This window comes from Lithobates pipiens, unplaced genomic scaffold, assembly GCF_037356315.1.
Source record: "Lithobates pipiens isolate NorthernLeopardFrog02 unplaced genomic scaffold, aLitPip1_a1.2 Scaffold_18, whole genome shotgun sequence".
NCBI lineage: Eukaryota > Metazoa > Chordata > Amphibia > Anura > Ranidae > Lithobates > Lithobates pipiens.
Genome location: NW_027507758.1, coordinates 405,916,923 through 405,935,780, shown reverse-complemented (window position 1 = coordinate 405,935,780; position 18,858 = coordinate 405,916,923). Strand labels below are relative to the sequence as shown.

The window sequence follows — 18,858 nt, the reverse complement described above, 5'->3', positions numbered from 1 at the left end:
TTGTAATAGCTTATTTCTCCCACACGGAATGTGCATACCACAAATAACACCCCAAAATACATTCTCCTACTCCTCCTGAGTATAACGATACCACATGTGTGAGACTTTTACACAGCCTAACCACATACAGAGGCCTAATTTTGAAGTAGCACCTTCAGGCATTCTAGGAGCGTAAATTACACATTTCATTTCTCAACCACCTATTACAGTTTTGAAGGCCCTGGAACACCAGGGCAATGGAAACATCCAGAAAATGACCCCATTTTGGAAAGCTAACACCCCAACGTATAATCTATGAGGCATAATGAGTCTTTTCAATGGTTCATTTTTTTGCAGAAGTTTTTGGAAAATGTGGAAAAAAATGAAAACGAAAAAATGAAAAATGAAAAAATGAAATCTTTTTTTTTACACAAAGTTGTCCGTTTATAAGATATTTCCAACGCATAGCATTTACATAGCAAAAATAACACCCCAAAATACATTCTACTACTCCTCCTGAGTATGGCAATACCACATGTGTGAGACGTTTACACAGCCTGGCCACATACAGAGGCGCAACATGCAAGAAACACCGTCGGCGTTCCAGGGACACATAGCCTGCACATACCAAGAATTACACCCCCAAATACATTATGCTGAGCAAAGGGTAAAGAAAAGATTACCTGTGGTTTTAGAAGCGCAGTTGTCCACAGGAGGATATCACTGGTCCAGGCAGCAGGCAGGGACTTGGTCAGCAACAGCGAACACAGTTTTTTAGGCAGCAGGCAGGGATACTGTCCATATTACAGTCCAGGGTCAGTGCAGAGATGTCAGCAGTGCCAAAAATATTGGTCCTGGTAGTAGGCAGGTCCTTGTGGTGTGGTCAGTGCGGCATGATGGCAGTAAGTCCTACAGGCAGCAGACAGAAGTAGAGCCTCGTTCAGGACAGAATGGGGATAGGGGTAGAGGCTTCTCCCTCCCAAATCTCTTTGAAGCCTCCGAGTCTCCAGACCCTAATCTAGGAATAAGAAAACAAAGAAAATAGTTTTCTTCTTCCAGAAAAACTATACTGGAGCCCCTCCCATATGTGAGACCCCGTGTTGAATCCCACTAGTCCAGTTGCAGAATACAAGATCAGTCCAAGAGGCAGGCAAATATCGTGGTCAAACAGTCCAAGGTCAGTTCCAGATCAGGCAGAGATATGTACAGAATCGTTAGGCAGAAGCATGGTCGAATAACAGTCCAGGGTCAGTTCCAGATCAGGCAGCGGTATGTACAGAATCGGCAGGCATAAGAGTGGTCAAATAACAAGCCAGGGTCAGTTACAGAGCAGGCAGTGGCATAAGGGGTGTGAAGGTGTATGAAGGCAGGAACTAAGGATTATGTTTACCATACTTCACTAAAAATGTATTGAAGTATGGTAACGCCGAAAACAGTCGCCTATACAGAGGCCTGGTTGGGAAGGACATTGTGCACAATAATAAGATGTGTCTCTTCTGACTCCTGCTCTGGTACACACCTTACATCTTTTTTGACGTCTTTGGCCTGTTGGTTTGGGGGGATTTTACCGGGAAAGTGGCGCTCGGAGAGTCGACTAACAACGTCTGATCGGATATTTTCTGGTGGGCCGTTTGGGAAAATAGGGGCAGTGAAAACTTCCTCCTGGTAGCCAAAGAAACGTTTGGGGTTTTGGGTGGCGTTGCGGTAAATGACATAGGAATTATAAATGGCCAATTGAAAAAAATAAATTGCTACTTTTTTGTACCAATGGTATGTCCGTCTTGTGACAAGATATGGTTCCATCATTTGGTCGTTGAAGTCGACTCCTCCCATGAACAAATTGTATTCGGAAATGCATTTGGGTTTCTTTACGGGGCCATTCCTTCTGGGGATTTCCACAAAGGTATCGTTGTGGATAGAAGATAACATATACACATCCCTTCTGTCCCTCCACTTCACTGCCAGAACCTCCTTGTTTCTCAGACTTGCGGTTTCTCCTTTTCGCAGCTTCTTGTTCACCAGACTTTGAGGAAAGCCCTTCCGATTCTTTTTTACGGTGCCACATGCTGGCGTCTTCTTCCGGTGAAGGTTATGGAACAGGGGCAGAGATGTGTAGAAGTTATCTACATACAGGTGGCAGCCTTTATCCAGTAGGGGGTATATGAGGTCCCAAACAATTTTTCCGCTGGATCCCAAGTAGTCCGGACAATTAGGGGGCTGCAGCTGGGTGTCCTTTCCTTCGTACACCATGAAGGAATATGTGTACCCTGTGGCTCGGTCGCATAATTTGTAGACCTTCACCCCATAGCGGGCCCTTTTGCTGGGCATAAATTGCTTCATTCTAAGCCTGCCACTAAATTTAATAAGGGACTCATCCACACATATGTGTTGGTCCGGGATAAACAATTTGGGGAATATTTCTGAAAAATAATTCAGTATTAGTCTAATTTTGTAAAGCCGGTCATAATTTGGATCATTTCGTGGAAGGCACTGGGAATTGTCACTGAAATGTAAGAACCTCAGGATCATCTGATACCTGGTTCTGGGCATTACCGCAGAGAAGAGCGGTGAGTGGTGGAGGGGGTGGGTTAACCAGTAGGTACGTAATAGATTTTTTTTGTTGAGTCCCATATTAAATGTGAGGCCTAAAAAAACCTTGAACTCCTCCACCGTTAGGTCTCTCCATTCGTAGGGACGGGCATAATAAGAGGTCGGATTTTGAAAAATAAATTGTTGTGCATACAGGTTGCACTGGGCCACAATTGACGATAACATATCCTCCGTAAAAATTAAATTAAAAAAATCTATTGGCGTAAAATACTCTGTGTCCACCTGGACTCCTGGCTGGGCGGTGAAAGGGGGAACATTGGCCTCTCCTGAATTAGGAGAAAGCCACAAGGGGTTCTGAAGGGCATAGGGAAGGCCAGCATGGCTCCTAACCCTTTGGGGCTGAGATGACACCCCACTGGTACTTGGCCTTTCTTGCTGGGGCACTGCGGTGCTGGTGGACGGCACTGCGGTGCTGGTGGACGGCACTGCCTCACTAGAACACCTTCACTTGATGGGCCGGATATCTTCCTCCTCGGATTCAGTCAGTGTTTCACTGCTGAGGACTGGCTCATAATTTACGTAGGCTTCAGAATCCGAATCTGAAAAGCAATCTGAAGAGGAGAGCTCCCCGTTGCTCTCGTCGGCCGTGGAAATAATTTGGTACGCCTCCTCAGCGGAAAAGACACGTTTAGCCATGGTAGCACTGATGGGCACTGATGAGGTGGTACAGATGGGCGCTTTTGAGGTGGCACAGATGGGCGCTTTTGAGGTGGCACAAATGGGCACTGATGGGTCGGCACAGATGTGCACTGATTTATTGCACAGATGTGCAGATTTATTGCACGGATGTGCACTGATGAGGCGGCAGATGGGCACTGCTGAGGCGGCAGATGGGCACTGCTGAGGCGGCAGATGGGCACTGCTGAGTCAGCACAGATGGGCACTGCTGAGTCGGCAGATGGGCACTGATTTATTGCACGGATGTGCACTGATGAGGCAGCAGATGGGCACAGATGGGCACTGCTGAGGCGGCACAGATGGGCACTGCTGAGGCGGCACAGATGGGCACTGCTGAGGCGGCACAGATGGACACCGATTGGTACAGATGGGCACCAATTGGCACTGGCGGGCACTGGCGGTGCACAGGTGGGCACAGGTGGGCACTGGCAGGGTAGATCTGGGCACTGGCAGGGTAGATCTGGGCACTGGCAGGGTATATATGGGCACTGGCAGGGTATATATGGCAACAGATGGCACAAAACAGTTAACTTTTTCAACTCACACTATCTCTCTCCTCACACGCTATCGCTGTGTGAGGAGACAGATTCGGCAATGGGTGATCTCATTTGTTTACATTTGAGATCATCACCCATTGGAGGCGGTGATCGTGCTGTAAACGGCCGCTGTGATTGGCCGTTTACAGCGATCTGTGATTGGCTGTGTCCAGGGGACACGGCCAACACAGATTTTCCCCGATGCACGCTCCCGGGAGCGCGCGGGGAGCTCTTAAAGGGGACGACGTCAATAGACGTAGTCCCGGAAATTGAGATCCGCGCTGTAGCCGTCATTTGACTATAGCGCGGATCTCAAGTGGTTAATTGGTTTGTGTGACAGGTATAACGTCTACAAACTCTATTATATACCTTGTATATATGAAAATGTATCAATTCTGATGTACTGACAGCCTATGTCATCTCTTAAGGTCCTTAAAATGCCAGGACAGTACAAATTCCCCCCAAATGACTAATGTTTTGGAAAGTAGACAGGCTGAGGCATTTAGTAAGAGGCATGGTGAGTTATTTTGAGTTGCATTTTTTTTCACATTTTTTTTTATTTTTTTTACATACTGTCACCAGTGCAGTACAGTGTCGTCATATGACTGATGTGGCGGTGATAAGTATATTATAAAAAAAAAAACTCAATAAATAACTTTTAATGCAGTTTATTTTTTTACATTTTTTTCTGTAAGTTTCTTTTTTGCTATTTGTTTTTTTTTTTTTACATACTTTGCTGTTACAGTAATGATCATTGTAACAGAAATGCCCAGGGTTACATTCATGACAGCTGTGATTACTAGTGATATGTGATTGGCTACAGCTAATCACATTGTACACAGTGCTGTGATTGGCCCAAGTACCATGTGATAGCTGTGGGCCAATCACAGCTTCATTCTGCAAGAATTATAGCTATTATGAATGAAATTAATTCATAACAGCTTTGTTGATATTGTGATCATGATGCAATCCACGGGACATAGGGCAATGTAAATATTCACCAGCACACCAAGGATCTTCAGTTGTATCCAAACAATTTTTATTGAAGAAAGATCACATCACAAACAGTGTAGTGCAACATTTCCAAGCCGTGCAGGACCCCTTTATCGGGCGTGTGATTATCACACTCATCACATGTCTCATGAAGGAGCCCCGCGCAGCTCCAAAATTTGCACTACACTGTGAGGTGATCTTTCTGCAATAAAAATCCTAACTCTAAATTTTGAGAGCCTTCACAGTGGAAGCGCATGCATTATAATGGATAGGTAGAGGGCATGTGAGCCTGAAGGGAGCCCAGCCCTCCTTAAAGGCACAGAGGTGCACTGGACACCTAGCACAATTGTGTCCAGTGCATCCCCCTCACCAATATTTCAACAGTACAAACAAATGGCCACTGCCCTCACCTATAACTGGCCTTTGCCGCAAGGAGCACATGAAAGAGCAATGCATGTAATACAAAACCAGAGAGTACCTGTTCAAATTACTGAGTTTCCAGCACAGCTACAGAGCTTACCATGATGGGTTGTCCTGCTTAGTGTGGTCAGTTTTTAATAGGCAAGCAAGGGGACTAGCAGGAACACCAGGGATTTTTACATAAAGGAAGCAATACAAAGAGAACAGGATACTTTATCAGACATACAGTATCTCACACAAGTGAGTACACCCCTCATATTTTTTTGTAAATATTTTATTATATCTTTTCATGTGACAACACTGAAGAAATTACACTTTGCTACAATGTAAAATAGTGAGTATACAGTATAACAGTGTAAATTTGTTGTCCCCTCAAAATAACTCAACACACAGCCATTAATGTCTAAACTGCTGGCAACCGCTGGCAACAAAAGTGAGTACGCTGCTAAGTGAAAATGTCCAAATTGGGCCCAATGTGTCAATATTTTGTGTGGCCACCATTATTTTCCAGCACTGCCTTAACCATCTTGGGCCTGGAGTTCACCAGAGTTTCACAGGTTGCCACTGGTGTCCTCTTCCACTCCTCCATGGCGACATCACAGAGCTGCTGGATGTTAGAGACCTTGTGCTCCTCCACCTTCCATTTGAGGATGCCCCTTCTTTAGCAAGGCAGTGTTCATCATGGAGGTGTGTTTGGGGTCGGTTTCATGTTGGAATACTGCCCTGCGGCCCAGTCTCTGAAGGGAGGGGATCATGCTCTGCTTCAGTATGTCACAGTACATGTTGGCATTCATGGTTCCCTCAATGAACTGTAGCTCCCTAGTGTCGGCTGCACTCATGCAGCCCCAGACCATGACAGCACCATGCTTGACTGTAGGCAAGACACACTTGTCTTTGTACTACTCGCCTGTTTGCTGCCACACACGCTTGAAACCATCTGAACCAAATACATTTATCTTGTTCTCATCAGACCACAGGACATGGTTCCAGTAATCCATGTCCTTAGTCTGCTTGTTTTCAGCAAACTGTTTGTGAGCTTTGTTGTGCATCATCTTTAGAAGAGGCTTCCTTCTGGGATGACAGCCATGCATACCAATTTGATGCAGTGTGCGGCGTATGGTCTGAGCACTGACAGGCTGACCCGGCAACCCCTTCAACCTCCGCAGCAATGCTAGCAGGACTCATGCATCTATTTCCCAAAGACAACCTCTGGATATGACGCTGAGCACGTGCACTCAACTTCTTTAGTCGACCATGGTGAGGCCTGTTCTGGGTAGAACCTGTCCTGTTAAACCGCTATATGGTCTTTGCCACCATGCTGCAGTTCAGTTTTAGGGTCTTGGCAATCTTCTTATAGCCTAGGCCATCTTTATGTAGAGAGTAACAATTCTTTTTTTTCAGATCCTCAGAGAGCTCTTTGCCATGAGGTGCCATATTGAACTTCCAGTGACCAGTATGAGAGCTATAACACCAAATTTAACACACCTGCTCTCCATTCACACCTGAGACCTTGTAACACTAACAAGCCACATGGCACCGGGAGGGAAAATGGCCAATTGGGCCCAATTTGGACATTTTTACTTAGGGGTGTACTCGCTTTTGTTGCCAGCAGTTTAGACATTAATGGCTGTGTGTTGAGTTATTTTGACGCGACAGCAAATGTACACTTTTATACAAGCTGTACACTCACTACTATACAATGTAACAAATTTATTCAGTATTGTCACAATAAAATATATAATATATTTACAAAAATGTGAGGGGTGTACACACTTTTGTGAGATACTGTACAAGTACATGGTATAGCAGGCACATAACAGAAATATGAAGTGTTGGGGTAACAAACGTTTTAAACCTCTGAGGATGTATAACTCGCTTGCAAATTAACACTGTGGACAATTTTACTCTCTGCCAACCTCACACTTCTGACACACTTTATGTCCTTCCCTCATGTTCAATATTTTTTTAGGACTGGCTATCACAAGTCTAAGCTTAGTTTTGGTAAAACTAAATTTCCAAGTTTGGCAAAATATTGTTAGCTAGACACAAGACTTCATCCACTCAAATTTTTAGCTGTGCTATAATATTTTATTTAAATGTTTTTTTTGTTGTAATGCCATGCATAATCCTTTTCTGTCAAATTATTTTGGGAGCAAATAACATGGTCCATTGCTACAGCAATGCCACCTGTCCTGGAAAACAAAAGTAAGCACCAAAAAGTCATTTGCAGGCTTAAAGGAACAAGATAACCATATTGCTTATCATTTTCTTTATTCTGCTTGTCATTCCATATCCAATATACCAAAAAGGTGGAAATTACCTTTAGCCATGAAAAAAAAAACATTTTATAAATGCAATTTAGCAGAAACAAATGAAAGATTTAGAAAAGCTTAGCAATTATCACTAACAATAAAGAGCCATTTAACAACTGTCATCTCTGCCTTTATAAAAGATAACTTACCTCATTTCAAAATATGAATCCAAACCTGCTGAACCTACTTTCCTAAATAATATTTTAGTAAGCTATTGATTCAAAAACCGCCACAAATACCCAGCTGTATACAAGAAAAACAAGTATTCACGTTTCACTATTCACAAGAGAATAAGACAAGCAAATTAAGCATCTCTTGTGAGCTCATACAGGTTTAGTACAGATTGTTGCCACATGCAGAAATTTTACAACAGGTACGGCACTCACAGTTTCAAAAGATTGGACAAATAGAAGAGAGATATTGCAAGAGGTGTTTGTGGTACCCAATCTCAGCAGCAAATCTCTCCCTGCCTGTCTATGGACAATGAATAAAACAAAACTCACAAAGCATACAATCTGAAATTATGTTAATCTCATTTTTGAATAAAATCTGCCTATACATGACAGGATTTGATTATGTAAAAAACAATCAGACTACTGAACAATTATTTGACATGCGTATCAATTTGAAAAATCTCATGACTTGCTGGCCGTGCTATGGTCATCTCTATATGGAATGGAACATTGGATAAAATTATTCAGCTAATGCATCTGTTTGCATGCCACACATGCTATGCTGAGATCTGTTCCCATCAAGGTACATGATTGGTGAATGATATCTGTAACTTGAAAGCTAAGCAAGAATTTATCTAAAAACAAACACCTCTCACCTCAAGGAACGTCTGTGGCTGCCCTGTAGAGTAATCTGGATGGGCACGCTAAATGACTGCCTGTGTGCTACTGGCGGCATCCACATCTTTTCTCGGAATATTGCCATCAGTCCAGAGTATGTAACACAGACAGACGACTAACTCCATACCTTGGCCATCACCTCTGGATAGGGACCACTTAGATACTTTTCCAAGTGCTTATATGTGCTGTCGTTAAAGTGTCCCAGATTAATATGCTTGAAAAGTAAGGATAGTAGATTAGCTGCTTTAGTGCCAAGAAAGAGTTTGTCTCTTGTGAAGATAACAGGCCTCTAATTAAGGCTTGTGTAATGAAAAGCGTATTTGATCACCTGGGTGCTTCTACATCAGGCACTGACATGTTTCTATAGAAACCCTTATCCCACTGAGACATTCTAATGTCTCAAGAGCATGGTATGGACTGGAAGGGAAGATTCTGACTTCTTGTACAGCTGGCTCACATGTCGAGTCAGAGGAATCACACGTCACATTCGCATCTGTGCTGCTACACCAGGGTTTCTCAGCCATTTTCTGCTGGATGCAGATCAAATCTGAATTAAACAAGGAATGATTGTTTACATATCTATTCCTAGATTTGATGAACATCATGCCATAAAAAACAAAGTTTAGAAACGGATACAAAACATAACATATAGTCCACAAACAGATTAAAGGTGAGAAGTGCTCCAAAACTGGGCCAATAATTCATAGAGTCCTAAATTATTGGACTATTTTTGGGGCACTTAGCACTTTTAATCTGTGCACTATATGTTATATTTTGTGTTAATTAATACTCTTTATTTAGCACTAGCACTTTAATATTTTTTTATCATAGATTTGTATTTATCACCATATGAATTAATGTATTTTACCTATTCTTTTGAGTACTTTTATTTACTGTTTCTGGTACAAATTATTGAAATATGCACAAATACAGATCAACAGGTTGTCCACACAGAGGGATCAAGTGAAAAACATAGAATTACACAGAACATCAATAAATTAACCAAAAACAGGTCTATTATGTAGAGTAGGAGGAGCTAAGAGGATGATCCCACAGCACAGGCCCTAGGTCTGCAAAAATACTGAAGTCTAAAGGCATCAGCACATATCAGGAAAGAACGAGGGTGGGAACGGGAAGAAGCCCAGTGTGGAAAGGAGAAAAAAAGAGGAAGAATGAGAGAGAAGACAAAAACAGAAAAGGGGGGAAGATGAGGAGGAGGCACAAAAGGAAGGGTGAAGGAGAAGGTAACATACCCGCAGGCTAGGATCTATGCCAAATCATTAATTAAGAAGCACCTGCTTGATGCAATGGGGAGAGCGTAAGACCGCCAAGGAGACCAAATTTTAAGAAATTTGGAGGGGGAGTCCTGTAGAATACTCAACATTTTCTCATTAATCATAAGGTTAGTCAATATGACCCTCACCACAGCAATGGAAACGGGGGCTTCTTCCAGGCTCTGGCAATGCCCCTCTGTGGCAATAGATAGGCAAGTCTCCAATTTTTGTTGGTATCAAAACAAGCACTGGGGGGGCGTGTCCAAGATGGCGCTGGGAGAGGACGCTCCGTAACAGAGCTCCCGGAGTCCGGCCGTTAATCCTCCTTAATTGGCGGCTTCTGAGTGACCTTGAGTGGTAGAGTGCACTCCGGCAGCAGCGGGGACTCCCGGGTCATGCCCGGCGGTCGGTCACGAAGGTCTTCGCAACCTACAGCCGCACGAGACAAGGCCCCGGCCGGAGGCCGGGCCGCATCCTCGAGTCACATGGCGTCTCAGACGGAAGCCACAGACTCTCCTTCCGCGGCCGCGGCGGACATCGCTGCGGCTCTGCAGACCATAGCCACGGGTCAAGCGGTGCTGATGGACAAAATGGACCACCTGCAGACCAGCGTGGATTTTATTTGCCGCGACCTGGACTCTTTTCGTGGCAGGGTTGCAGAGGTGGAGCAACGGGTATCAACGACGGAGGATGCGGTGCGGGACCATGCCGGTGACCTCCACACCCTGAAAGTCAGAGTCAAGGCCCTGGAGACCCGTGCGGAGGACGCCGAGAACCGGAATCTGCGCAACAATCTGTGCATCGTTGGCCTTCCGGAGGGCTCTGAAGGTAATGACCCTGTCTCCTTTATAGAAAGGCTGCTTAAGGAACTGCTACCGAGGGCCCATTTCTCCCCCTTCTTCACAGTAGAAAGAGCCCACCGTATGCCGGCTACAAGAGGCCCACCGGGCGCTCCCCCTCGCACTTTTATTTTTAAACTCCTGCATTATAAGGACAGAGATGTGGTGCTGCGGGCGGCTAGAGGGGTCCAGGATCTTAAGTTTGAAAACGCACGGCTAATGATCTTCCCTGACTACACCATGGAGACGCAGCGCCAACGCAAGTCCTTCGATGGGGTCCGAGCCAAGCTGCGATCCAAGGGCTAGAAATATAGCATGCTCTTCCCGGCCCGGCTGCGGGTGGAGGATGGGGAGATGGTGAGATTTTTTACTTCCCCGGCAGAGGCCTCCTCATGGATTGAAACGGTGCAGAGGCACTGATTTACCAGTAACCTGAACTTTGTTGCCACTCAGTTGGCCACTTGGCCATATCCTGCTTCTCTGTTTGGGGTCTTTGGGGGGGTGGGGGGGCCAGTTGACTGGAACCTGTGGAGAAGCGGCCTGGTCGGGCCAGTAATCTATTGTGGATCCCCTCCCTCCCCCCCCCCCTGATGGAACATGCCACCTGCTCTGCTGAATCTGTTGCCCTAAGGACTCCCCAGGGGCTGCTGTGCTCCCGACCCTGATGCACTAAGGAACTGGACATGGCCGCTGCCCTAAAGGAACGTTGTCCCCTTCGGGCCTTCTTACCGCCCTTGCCCAGCTGGTCCCCCTTGTCTTGCCAGCACGCTGCGTCTGCTGGCCGCCCTGCCAGTCTCACGGACATCTCCTGCTATCCTGCTTATCTGGGGGTTCTGGTGGGGTGGGAGACGTGCTGACTGCCACTTGGTGAGGGGTGACCCGGCCTAGTTTTAGCTCCCATGGGGGTTTGCTGGGTCTTCGAAATTTAACACTTGCTCGGCTGAGCCAGATAGTCCCTGGGGCCCCTATGTCGCAGTACCCCTGGCCTATTGGATCTGTGGTTTCTGGCCGTGTTGGCCGTCTTGAGGGTGGGTGGCCCTCATGCCCTTCCATTCCCCTTGCCAAGTTTGAATTCTAAGCCCCGTGCCCCCGGTCTCGGCCGGGAGAAAAGTTTGCAATGACTTTCCGGACTCCGATACCCACTCTATGTACTGTTTACCAGAGGACGGGTCTCTGGTGCCCTCTTGCAGTGCACGTCCCCACGGGGGCCTGTTGTCCCTTTTTGGTTTGGGAGTGAAGCCCCCTCCGGGTTGGGCGGGGGGTGGCGGGGTGGGGGGTGGGGGGATTGGTGATGGGGTTATTGTTTTATTCCAACATGTTGGTGTTTGTATGAGTCAGCTTGTTAAATGTCATTACTGTTTTATGTCTTCCATTGAAACTGTACTGCAGCGGATACAAAATGGCGGTGTGGCGGGAGCTCGATCTAGTCCTGCGGAGTGGTATGTAGAGCTTAATGTCTTCCTGTAAAATTATATCCTGGAACACCAGGGGACTGAACTCTAAGAGGTCACTGGTGTTCCAGTTTTTGCAAAAGCATTCTCCCCACGTCTGTATTCTGCAGGAGACACACCTAATAGGAAGCAGAGTTCTGAGTTTGCGCAGAAATTGGGTGGGACACTCCTATCATTCGACCTATTCAAATCTAGCGAGGGGAGTGAGTATTGTTATCCGTAAATCTCTATCTTTTCAACTCTTGGCCCTGGAGGTAGACCCGATGGGGAGATTTGTCATTATCTATGCTAGTATTATGTTGCTGGAGGTGGTGTTGGGGGGGTTATACCTGCCTCCACCGGCCTCGGTGTCTTTATTGTACCAGATTGTGACAAAACTCACGCAATATGGCACAGACAATATCCTGCTGATGGGGGACTTTAACATGGTCCCGGACCCCGTAATGGACAGAATGTCGCAGGCCTCCGGCGCTTCTTCGGCGCTGGGGGCATGGGCCGAAGTGTTTAACCTCACTGACGTCTGGCTTTGGCGACACCCCCAGCTGAGGGCTTACACCTGTCACTCAGCGACGTACAAGACTTTTTCCAGGATTGACCTGGTGTACTCGGGGGGTCCTGTCCTTTCTAAGGTGTGGGATATCTCCATTTTACCCAGGGGGGTCTCGGACCATGCCCCGGTCTCCCTGACGCTGGAATTGTCCTGACCCCCCTCGGAGAGTCTCTGGCGCCTCTCCAGGTTCTGGCTTGCTGACCCGCGGATAACTGTACCGGGTAGGGCGGATATTGCTGATTTCTGGAGCACGCGAGATAGGGATGTACCCATTCCGTATACGTGGGATGCCTTCAAAGTTTGTATGCGCGGGCACTTGCAGGCATGCATGCATTGGTGGGGTACGTAGAGAAACCAGGAGGGGCCTTCAAGAGGCTGAGGACAGGGTTCAACTCTTGGAGTCTAGCTATGTTAGGGATCGAACGCCTCAGACTTACTCCTGTTTCAGGGAAGCTCTGAGAGACGTTGAACTTTTACGGGCCTCCGCTACAAAAATCCACTTACTCCACCAGAGTCAGAGAATTTTTGAGCAGGGTGAGCGCAATGGTAGGCTGCTGGCCTGGCTGTCTCGGGAGCATTCCTCTCCGGTAACGATCTCGCGCATTCAGGCACCTGATGGGGAAATTCTAACCGATCCGTCTCTGATCAATGCTAGATTTGCCTCTTACTATCAAGAGCTTTATAGCTCTAGGGTTCGGTATACGGAGGAGGAACTGGGTCTCTACTTGGCTCAAGTGGACCTGCCGTGTCTTACTGACACGGCGAGGGAAACTCTGGATAGCCCCCTGACACTGTCAGAAGTCCAAAGGGCTGTTAAATCATTGCGGGGGGGAAGACGCCAGGCCCGGACGTGTTCCCTGGGGAGTTTTTTAAATATTACGCGGAAGATGTTCTACCTGTCTTTAGAGAGGTCCTGTTGAGGGCGCGAGATGATGGGGTGCTCCCTGGGACAATGTCGGAGGCGGTTATTATAGTCCTCCCTAAGCCTGGCAAGAATCCTGAACTGTGTTCCTCGTACAGGCCCATATCTCTCCTGAATGTAGATCTGAAAATCCTGGCGAAGGTTCTGGTGGGCCGCCTGAACACGGTAATCACAGCTTTGGTGCACCCGGACCAGTCCGGGTTCATGCCGGGCAGAGGGACTGACATTAACATACGCAAATTGCTGACTCATTTGGATAGAGCACAGGAGGACAGCCCTGGGGTGGTGGTGTCCCTGGACGCCGAGAAGGCTTTCGATTCGGTAGAATGGGATTACCTCTGGGCTGTCCTTCGCAAATTTGGTTTTGGACCTGTGTTTGTTCAGTGGCTGAAATTGATGTATGCCTCACCGACCGCTCGTATACGCACCAACAATTCCATCTCGCGGGCCTTCCCCCTGGGAAGGGGCACCCGACAGGGCTGTCCGCTGTCGCCGGGGCTTTTCGCCCTGGCAGTGGAGCCGTTAGCCACTAAAATCCGTGATGCATCCGCGGTTCGGGGAATTCGGGTGGGAGTGGTAGAGGAGAAGATATCCTTGTATGCGGATGACACTATTCTGTATCTAACGGAGGTCTCCTCTTCGCTCCCTGCGGCTCTGCGGTTAGTTGATGACTTTGGGACATACTCGGGTGTTAAAGTCAACTGGGAGAAGTCCTTAATCTACCCTCTGAGCCCGTCCGGGCCTAGGCCCACTCTGCAGAACCCGCTAGTCTGGGTGGAAAGTTTTAAATACTTAGGGATATGGATGGGTGGTCCACCGGCTAGGTATATGGAGCTTAACCTGAACCCGCTGTTGGCCCAATTTTCTAAGCGATGCACGGACTGGAAGGCACTGCCCCTGACCCCGGTGGGTAGAGTGAACCTTATTAAAATGGTTTACCTGCCGAAGTTTCTCTACCTCTTTAGAAACAGCCCGATTGAGATCCCGGTGGCTTATTTTAACTAGATAAGATCTATAATTACCTCCTTTGTGTGGCTGGGCAAGGTGCCACGATTGGCACTGTCCACCCTGAAGCTGGCAGTTGGGCAGGGCGGGCTCGCCCTTCCTGACTTCCAGCGCTACTACTGGGCGGCGGTGTTGGTTACTGCCCGGTGGTGGTTTTCGCAGCCAAGGGACAACCCAGCGGTGACTCTGGAAGCTGCGATTCTGGGGTCTTACGCAGCTCTAAGCAACTTACCTTATCGAGGAGTCGGAGCGCATCCTAACATTACCACCCTGATGCGTACGACGGTTCGGGTGTGGAGCCGGGTGGGGATGATCCATCGGATTCCTGGTATAGTCTCCCCCCACATGCCCCTGTGGGGTAATCCGAATCTGTCTCATTTTGCGGAGTATCCCAGACCCACAGGTGTGGGCTAGGAGGGGGATAGTCACATTACAGCATGTAGTGATAGGGGGTAGGTTGGGTACGTTCCCCGAACTCAAGGCTAAATTTGATCTACCGAACTGGATGTTTTTCCGGTTTCTGCAGCTGAGGCATGCCTTTCAGCATCAGTTCCCGGATGGGGTGACTCTTGGGAAGGATCCGGTGGAGGCGTTGTTGACTGCTAAACTTCTACTGGCCCCCCTATTCACACTCTACTTTCACCTGACGGCCTCTAAGACGCCTAGTCTGCCCCGGCTCTACACCAAATGGAAGGGGGACATCCCATCCCTGAGGGAAGACGATTGGGAGTCTTGTGTCTCCTCCTATGTATCAACCTTGATATCGGCTAGAGACCATTTTATACAGTTAAAGTTTTTGCATCGGGCCTATTATACGCCGCAGAGATTGGCGGTTATATATAGAGATATATCCCCCACGTGTGCTAGATGCGGTAGTGAGGAAGCCACCTTTATGCATATGGTGTGGTCCTGCCCAGAGCTACAAACGTACTGGGAACAGATTCTGACTGATATTAATCAGACTGTTGAGGGCTCTCTACAGTTGAAGCCAGAACTTATGCTTTTGAATGTGGTGGATGACCAGGCTGTGGGGAAGTATGGAAGACTATTTGTGGCCTTTGCTACTTACTACGCTAGAAGGGAGGTGTTATTGAAATGGAGGTCTGAGCTCCCGCCCACCGTCACCGCCTGGAGAAATACCTTGAATGCTGTTTTGCCGCTGTACAAAATTACATATATCAATAGAAATTGTCCGCACAAATTTGACAAGGTCTGGTCCTCTTGGATAGACTCGTGGGGCTCCCTGTCGTTGGTGGTGTCTCCCCCTGACCCAGAGGGGAATTGAGGATCCACCGGCAGGGAGCATGGGACGTGCGTTTGGTGACTGTTACCTGTTCCCCGGATGGCCCTTTCCCGGTCCTCTCTCTCCCCCCCCTTTTTCTCCCCCCCCTTTTTCTCCCTCCCCTCTTTTCCATTAGATGGGCCTGCGGCTCAACCTTGCCCTTCTCCTGCTTTCCTGGCACCCTCCGCATTTCCTCTTCCCTGCTACTGCCTCCCTACGCCTCCGGGACCCGGCATGGCCTCTTTCCCCCCCTCCCCCTACGGGTACCCTCCATTGCTTCCCTCCCCTCCCCCCTTTCCCCTTACCAAACGCCGTTCAATTTGGTGTAGAAGATTGAATAATTCTATGCACGGATCTGACGTATGCCCATTATCTAGTGATTTGTATCCTGTTTGATGTATGTACATGGATATTTTATTGACGGAATGTATGCCTTGAGCTGACCTGTATGTTTTTTTCTTTGTTCGAATAAAGTTCACTTTTGTTAAAAAAAAAAAAAACAAGCACTGGGGCGATCAAGTGCGTTGAGGGAGGAATAGATCTGCAAGATGGTGCCAGGGGAGTGACGACAGGTAAGCTTGAATGTTGTCTTTTGAAAGAGGTAATTGGAATTATGTCACAAAGTCACCCCGTGTCGAAGTTGAGCATATTGAAAAAACTCAATGGGTGGAGCTTCATGGGTTTCCTGAAGTGAAGGCTACCTTATAGTACTTCATTATATTGGGGACCCCAAGACCTCCCTGCAGTCTATACCTAAATAGGGTAGAGCGAGGGACCCAGGGGCGTAGAAAGGCCCAGATAAAAGATAGGATCCTTTGCAAGCGTAGAAAGAAAGAAGGGACATGGACTGGAAGGGTCCAGAAATAATATAACATTTTTGGGGCATCTTTATAGCATATATGCGACCGAGTCACAATAAGGAAGAGAACAGCCATGATTGCATGAGGACGGTAATAGATCTCAGCAACGGATAATAATTGGTTGCAAAGAGGGATGAATAAGAGGAGGTAAATTTGAAGCCTAAGTAATCTAAAGAGGAAGTGCTCCAGTGGTATAGAAATGAGGCTTGAAGGTGAGTCACCATTGAGGGCGGCAGGGTGATGTTCAGGGCAGTGGTTTTCTGAGAATCAGTCTGGAGGCCAGAGATAGCTGAGAAGTGAGAAAGGAGATGACAAAGATTGGACAGAGTAGTCAAGGGGTTAGTCATGGTCAAAAGGATGTTGTCCGTGAAAAACTATCCTTGTAGTGTAGGCCCACATACTGAATACCCGTTATGTTAGAGTCACCCCTAAGGGCTATCACCAAGGGTTCCAGCACCAGTATACATAGGATTAGGGACAGGGGACACCCCTGCCTGGTTCCATGGGAAGGAGGCAGAGAGGTGACCAGAATATTTAAAAGTAGCAGTAATAAAGAGACGCAATCCTCTCAAGCGAGAGGAGGAAGCCTAGAAACTTGCAACGTTGTAGGAGAAAATCATGTGACTTGTGACGTAACGTGTCGGGAGGAGCCGGTGATGACACTTCCGGTGTCTCGTAATCCTGGCTTTTAGTGAGGAGGAGAGCTGTCCCATCGCAAACTGATCGTTTTGAAGTGTTTTTACTACTATGTAAATGTGAGTGCATGTGATTTTACTAATTAAAAAGCAAGTTATTTAATCAATCTTGCGTGATAATGATATTTTATTTACTTTGAGAAATTGAACCTGGACAAATCAAACTGTATGTGGAGAAGTCCTAGTAATCGTGAAGCCATTAGCTGAAGCCTGTTTCTGATCTGGCTGATCTTTTTCTTTGGATTAATACCGAAGGGAGTCTTTCTTTGAGGTGAGCAGGCATTGCACACTGAGGTGGTAGTGATTATCTACCGGCACATCTTTCCTGCAGAAACTGTCACAGAGCATGAAGTGATTTTATTCCCCTTTTTTTATTAACATTTATGAATTTTGCTCATGTGGACTCTTTTTACATTCTTATATGATCACTATGTTTCAGTTATTGGAGTTTATTATTCAATTTTGAGGTTCAGTGCACTATTTGTTTTTTATTATAGATTTGATACCAGAACACATTTTGAATAGTTGAAGCTGCTTCTCATTTATATTTATATTTTCACATAATTCTTGAGTTTTATCCATCTCAGCGCTTTTGTAATTTTTATTTTTATTGTAGGAGATGTATCAGGTGGACCACCTTGCAGACACTGTCCCCCGCTTGCCAGGCCGGGAACAAAGCCCACTTGATCCCTGTATATCAAGGAATGAAGACATTTGGTAATGCGGGAGCCCAGGATTTCCCTTAGGATGTTCAAATCTTCGTTGAGTAAGGAAATTTACCTGTAGGCATGGGGGTCTAACGCATCCTCTGCAGATTTGTAAGTAATGTGTGCCTCCAACAAAAACCGGGACAGGCACAGAGCCTTGGTATAAGTAGTTGTAATAGGTCATTAGGTGAGGTGACATTAAGGTGGAGAATTTATGATGATAAAGCCTGGAGAAACTACCCGGGCCTGGCGCTTAAGAGGGAAGCAGCCCGGGCAACATCGGATTTAGTAATGTCAGCATTGAGCGTTTCTTTAGTAGAAATGGAAAGAAGGGGAGATCAAGATCCTGGAAAAAATTATCTGCAAGCCCAGATATCAAGGATAACTTGCCACAAATTTGTGGCAGTTTTGAATTGTAAGTCTGTTATCTTGCTGCACATTTTCACTGGTCAAGTTGTACACTTGCAGGGCACTTAAAGTTCAAGTTGACACTTTTCCAATTTGTAGAAAATTAGCATGGAAAGTCTCTAGGAAGAGCAAAGTTGCAGTTATGAGTCTACAGCAAGAGCTCTGCAACTCTACAGCATGAAAATTAAGCCACAGTGACACCTGTGGTGGGATGAATATTGCAGAACATAACTGAACCAGAACTTGCAGCAGACTTGCAGAACGTTTGCAAAGAAAATGGATTTGCATTTGTGCAATTGTGCAACAAACTTGTGAAGCCTGGCATGCCTAGCAATAGCTTAGCAAGTCCTTTTCAAACTTGCAGCACAATTGCTTGCTATCTGGGAGTTTAGTATAGAAAAGGGCAGGTTAGGCATAAAGAGAGGATAGGAAATCAGTGAAGGAAGCAGCAATTTTGTCTTGATCTGAACTAGAGCTGCAACTAGC

The 18,858-nt window shown here is 46.7% G+C and overlaps 1 protein-coding gene across 3 annotated transcripts in view; it reads right to left on the bottom strand.

Annotated features, from left to right (window-relative positions):
* Positions 1–18,858, bottom strand: part of KCNMB3 (potassium calcium-activated channel subfamily M regulatory beta subunit 3) — an 86,137-nt gene that overhangs the window by 51,507 nt on the left and 15,772 nt on the right. Inside the window, exon 1 of one of the 3 annotated variants that reach the window (XM_077487932.1) lies at positions 8,358–8,708. The exons of 1 other annotated variant lie outside the window; for it this stretch is intronic. In XM_077487932.1, the coding sequence (XP_077344058.1) occupies positions 8,358–8,464 (107 nt within the window). In that variant the 5' untranslated portion in view covers positions 8,465–8,708. Of the gene's footprint in view, positions 1–7,677; positions 7,802–8,357; positions 8,709–18,858 lie in introns of those variants that run through there. One more of the 3 variants, XM_077487934.1, reaches the window with a different exon arrangement.